The sequence below is a fragment of the Podarcis vaucheri genome (genome assembly GCF_965113315.1).
Source record: "Podarcis vaucheri genome assembly, chromosome: Z".
NCBI lineage: Eukaryota > Metazoa > Chordata > Lepidosauria > Squamata > Lacertidae > Podarcis > Podarcis vaucheri.
This window is the reverse complement of record NC_138758.1, coordinates 39,001,796-39,007,859: the sequence shown is the minus strand read 5'-3', so window position 1 is coordinate 39,007,859 and position 6,064 is coordinate 39,001,796. Positions and strand designations below refer to the sequence as shown.

General features: G+C 46.7%; 1 protein-coding gene across 2 annotated transcripts in view; it reads right to left on the bottom strand.

Moving 5' to 3' along the window:
* Positions 1-5,016: 5,016 nt before the first annotated feature.
* LOC309523885 (FK506-binding protein 15-like) overlaps positions 5,017-6,064 on the bottom strand; it is a 46,416-nt gene continuing 45,368 nt past the window's right edge. For both annotated transcript variants that reach the window (XM_082208110.1, XM_082208109.1), the window contains exon 21: positions 5,017-5,569. In XM_082208110.1, the coding sequence (XP_082064236.1) occupies positions 5,267-5,569 (303 nt within the window). In that variant the 3' untranslated portion in view covers positions 5,017-5,266. The remainder of the gene's footprint in view (positions 5,570-6,064) is intronic.

The following is a 6,064-nucleotide window of genomic DNA, read 5'->3' as shown; positions in this document are numbered from 1 at the left end:
GAGGCGGGAGGGCGGGTGACGCTCGCTCGATGCTGGCCAATGAGGTGGCGCCTCCGCTCGCCGGGCGAAGAAGGGACGCGTCTGAGGAGATCGAGCGAAGGAAGAGAAGGCGAGGAAGGCGCAGGTAGCTAACTTCCGAATCTTCTCATTGTGCTATTTACACTTGGTCTGGCAAAACACATTTCTTTCTTCTTATTTAGCCTTCTCGTTTAATATCCATAAACTTTTACTATGTACATTCTCCATATTCCAAGATTCATTCTAGGTCTGTCAGGAGATTAACGTTGCCACTCCATTTTAAGATCTTCCTTAAATGTTATCCGATCTTGATTAACTTTTGGTATTGAATTTCCTCTTATTCTCCCTGTTGTTCTGGCAAGCTGTAGATCTTCTATCATTTTTGCTTGCCAGCCCGTTTCTGTGGGGATGATATCACTGTTACCAGAAACAGCAGGTTCAAATTCTTTGTACTCATTCAAATCCTAACAGATGTTGGTTAGATCGGACAAATAGCTGAAGAGGAAACTGAGCTGGTGTAGCCAATAATGTGGGATTTAAGAGGTTTTTGTGGTAAGGGGGAATTGTGTGCTTTGACAATGTAGTGTGTTCACACCCTCAGTTGCTTTACTGTGTAAGTCGCTTTGAGGTACCTGAATGCAAAAATAATGTCGGATTTAAGAGGTTTGGTGATGCATCTTACTCTAAACACCCATGACATGTCATAGAAAATAATCCAACTCTGGGATCATCTCTTGAGGTTAATTCTTGCACTGAACAAGTGTTGTGCGTTTCATTCCCACACACTGCTCCAGTAATGTTTGCATAGAATCATAGAATCATAGAATCATAGAATCATAGAGTTGGAAGAGACCACAAGGGCCATCGAGTCCAACCCCCTGCCAAGCAGGAAACACCATCAGAGCACTCCTGACATATGGTTGTCAAGCCTCTGCTTAAAGACCTCCAAAGTAGGAGACTCCACCACACTCCTTGGCAGCAAATTCCACTGTCGAACAGCTCTTACTGTCAGGAAGTTCTTCCTAATGTTTAGGTGGAATCTTCTTTCTTGTAGTTTGGATCCATTGCTCCGTGTCCGCTTCTCTGGAGCAGCAGAAAACAACCTTTCTCCCTCCTCTATGTGACATCCTTTTATATTGCAGCTGAAGCCTACATTTCAAGAAAGTTCCAGGAATCAGTGAACAGAAGCATTGCTGATTTTTCTACAATGTCTTATAACGAGCTTGTAAAGCTAGTGTAACCTGGGTAGCCAATTCAAAATTTGTGGTCACCAGAACATGCCCTTGCTAAAAAGAGCCTGCTGCACCACTCGAACATGGTGTAAGATGAAGGACAAAGATGCAAGGGTGTGATATCTTTCTCTGTCTCTGCACCTGCATCATCTTCCTCCAGCTCAGAGCCAGAAAGGTAAGACAGAGGTTTGTTTTGGCTCTCTGTTCACAGCCAGCAAGTGTTTAGCAGAAATAAAGCAAGCTGTAGGCTTCTAACCATGTTTGGGACTGTGGAGAGCATAATTATTTTTATCCCTCAGCAGCTCTAATGTCAGAAGAAGGCCTCAGACTTGACCCACTCACAAGAGCACGTCTAACTCCTTGCTCTGATGAAGGGAGCAAGCAGTCCTTTTTTCTTCTAATAAAGAGTTAACTTCACTTACTCCGTATGATTTCTTGCTGGCTGGCTCGCTGAGAACAAACTACCACCTAAGGAGCATGGTGTGTCCTCCACCAAAGGTACTACCTCTCCTCTAATAATACCTCCCCCACACTACCTCCCCCACACTAATAACACACACACAGGTACTGTCCAGGATTCAAAATGGCACCCAACATCCAAACATCAATGAAGACCCCCCACACACACACCTTGAGCACTCCTGAGCTGAATCTTGCGATCATATCTCTACTTGTGGTTTACCATGTGCCACAAAACGGGCAAAGTCATGCCAAACTGAAATTTCAGTCTGCCGTCTTGATTCAAAATGGCACCCAACATAGAAACAGCAATAAGGTCTGCCGCCCCACCCTGGGAACCCTCATGCCAAGTTTAGTATTATATATTGTATAGAGGGTAAATGGGCAAACCATTTCCCAAAATATCAGTCAGGTCAACATATTCCTTCAGCATGACAGAAAAAGTGTTGGGGGTAGGGTGGGAGGGAGAGTTGGACTCCCCAGATTTGGAATTAATAGATGGCAGAAAAAGCCAGTGTCTTGTCAATATATAATTCCAACTAAAAGCTGTAAAATCATGAGTCCCAGCTCTTGAGAGCAGGAAAGAAGGGGTTGGGAGTGATTCACTGATAAATGTATTTATGTACTGGTTCAATGGGAAAACTTTAGAAATTCATCGCAAATCACTCATTGTATCAGTCTTCTCCGTTCCAATGGCATTTAGGACCCAGGGAAGTGAGGTATAAGGGGAGGGGTGAGTGAGCCCACCATAATCCCTGAGATGTACAGACACATCTGCAGGGCCTTCCCAAGGAGTCATGGCCAGTGATATCCAACCACCTCAGTCACAATGCCTATCCATCCTATAGTGGGATGAAGCCGGACAAGACAGAGGGGTGTATTTGATTTGACTCAGGGACCAAGGAGCTGTAAATACTTTCCTTTGTACTGAGACGGGAGTAAGTGTGAAAGACTATATTTGCGTGATAGGGCTATGCCTGGATCTCAGGTTCTCAGGCATTACCTCAATAGAATTAGAACAGAGAGAGGGGGAAAATCAAAAGAAGGGAGATTACCATATTCATTTTTTTCAAATGGCAGATAATTTAAATTTAAAAAACGCATGGAGACATAGATACCCAAATGAAAAAATAATACACTAATTATTCTGAGGCCAAGCAACAGGCAGGAAGAATAGCTGGAATTTGGATATCAAACAATTTATTTTGGAAAATCAAAAAGGTAGAAATAGACACCACCGTGGGAGCAGGGCTGGGGCGGGAGAGTGCTAGAGCCCTGTCTGGTCAAGTTGCATGGAATCAATTTCAATCCGTTACCCCCGAGGATGTGGACAGGCTGCTTGGACGCGTGAAACCAACCACCTGTCTCCTTGATCCTTGCCCATCCTGGCTTATAAAAGCTAGCCGGGAAGGGCTGGGCGATGGGCTCTGCGGGGTGGTGAATGCTTCCCTCTGTGAGGGAACATTCCCAGATCCGCTGAAAGAGGCGGTCATTAAACCGCTTCTTAAAAAACCATCTTTAGACCCGGCCAGTATGGCCAACTATCGCCCAGTCTCAAATCTTCCATTCTTGGGCAAGGTGATTGAGCGTGTGGTTGCTGAACAACTCCAGGCACGCCTGGAGGATGCGGACCATTTGGATCCCTTCCAATCAGGGTTCAGGCCTCATCATGGGACTGAAACTGCCTTGGTCGCACTGGTTGATGATCTCCGGCGAGCTAGGGACAAAGGTGAGAGTTGTTTCCTAGTTCTGCTGGATCTCTCAGCGGCCTTTGATACAATCGACCATAACATCCTTCTGGACCGTCTAGAGGGGTTGGGAGCTGGGGGCACTGTTATACAGTGGTTTCGCTCCTTTCTCCTGGGCCGTGTTCAGAAAGTGGTGGTGGGGGATGAGTGTTCAGACCCTTGGGCCCTCACTTGTGGGGTGCCTCAGGGTTCCGTCCTTTCCCCCATGCTTTTTAACATCTATATGAAGCCGCTGGGAGAGATCATCAGGGGGTTTGGACTGGGTGTCCATCAATATGCAGATGATACCCAGCTCTACCTTTCTTTCAAATCAGAACCAGTGAAGGCGGTGAAGGTCCTGTGTGAGTGCCTGGAGGCGGTTGGAGGATGGATGGCGGCTAATGGATTGAAGTTGAATCCTGACAAGACAGAAGTACTGTTTTTGGGGGACAGGGGGCGGGCTGGTGTGGAGGACTCCCTGGTCCTGAATGGGGTAACTGTGCCCCTGAAGGACCAGGTGCGTAGCCTGGGAGTCATTTTGGACTCACAGCTGTCCATGGAGGCACAGGTCAATTCTGTATCCAGGGCAGCTGTCTACCAACTCCACCTGGTACGCAGGCTGAGACCCTACCTGCCCGCTGACTGTCTGGCCAGAGTGGTGCATGCTCTAGTTATCTCCCGCTTGGACTACTGCAATGCGCTCTACGTGGGGCTACCTTTGAAGGTGACTCGGAAACTACAACTAATCCAGAATGCGGCAGCTAGACTGGTGACTGGGGGCGGCCGCCGAGACCACATAACACCGGTCTTGAAAGACCTACATTGGCTCCCAGTACGTTTCCGAGCACAATTCAAAGTGTTGGTGTTGACCTTTAAAGCCCTAAACGGCTTCGGCCCAGTATACCTGAAGGAGCGTCTCCACCCCCATCGTTCTGCCCGGACACTGAGGTCCAGCGCCGAGGGCCTTCTGGCGGTTCCCTCATTGCGAGAAGCGAAGCTACAGGGAACCAGGCAGAGGGCCTTTTCGGTGGTGGCGCCCGCCCTGTGGAATGCCCTCCCATCGGATGTCAAGGTGATGGAAAACTACCTGACATTCAGAAAACATCTTAAGGCGGCCCTATTCAGGGAAGCTTTTAATGTATGATATTTTAATGTTTTTTTGGTTTCTGTGGAAGCCGCCCAGAGTGGCTGGGGAAACCCAGCCAGATGGGCGGGGTACAAATAATAAATTATTATTATTATTATTATTATAATTCAATTATGATGGAGTTAAGAAACAACAGAAAAATACAGTTGACCCTTAGGTTATGTTACCTTTGAGTAACGTAATCCTTGGGTTGCAAACCTGGAAGTGTATACTTCCGGGTTTCACTGCGTGGTCATGCACAGAAGTGCTCAATCGAGATGTGCGCATGCACAGAAGGGCGTCTCCAGTTTCAAAGTTTTTGGGAAGATGGAGAATGAATGAAAAAATCTTAAACAATGAAAAGATAATGAACAAAGCACAAGAACTTCTGAAGGAATTTTTTCAAATAAACATGGCACAAGAAACATACATCAGAGTGATATGGGATGCAAGCAAGCTTTCATAAGAGGCTTTTATATACAACATGATGCAATACAAAAAAGAATTAGAGAGGAAAAACTCGATCAAATTAGAAAGGAAATAGAAGCAAATGAGAAAACATTAGCCAAAGACCCAAAGAATGAAAATGCAAGTAAAAAATAAATAAATTATTTCAAAATTATTTCTATTGTGTCCATTTCACCCTGAGTGCTTTGCCTCTCCTTCTCAATACTGGCGGAGAGCCTGAGAGGCGGCCTTGCAGTTTAAGCAGAGGCTGCACGTGTTTCTTCAACCAGTGCTTCCGAAGAATGAGCCTCAGGAGCTGCAAAAAGCAGACTGTCTTGGGCTCCTTCGAGAGCGGTGGATGGAGGACTGCTTGAGCTTTCCTTCAGATTAGCCAAAGGAGCAGGGGATGCCACTGGTGCTGGTTCTCGGAGAGAGTTGCTGTGGGGATCCCCATAAAGGGGTGCGGCACTTGGCTGCTTCCTTCCCGCAGGTCCTTCCTCCTCGGTGCTGCTGCTCCCCCTTTGCTCCTCCTGACTCTCCAGCAGCCTCAAAGTTGTTGTCTGGAACAAGTGGAGGGGAGGGGGGATTATTTGCCACAAAAACGACTGCAGCCCCTGATGAAAGTACTGTGTAATGGTTGGTCTCTAACCAGGACTCAGGAGACCAGGGTTTGAATCCCTACTCAGCCACACAGGCACAGCTAAGTGACTTTCACTTTGTAGTACCTTAGATACAACCTGTTATTTCTAGAGGGCTAGGCTTCACCCTCTTTGCTGCTCCCATGATTAATAATAATAATAATAATTTATTAGTAATTAGTAATATGGGGCTAAATGCCACCCCATAGAAGATCAAACCTCTCCATTCTGAAGGAAATCAGCCCTGAGTGCTCACTGGAAGGACAGATCGTGAAGCTGAGGCTCCAATACTTTGGCCACCTCATGAGAAGAGAAGACTCCCTGGAAAAGACCCTGATGTTGGGAAAGATGGAGGGCACAAGGAGAAGGGGACGACAGAGGAGGAGATGGTTGGATGGTGTTCTTGAAGCTACTAGC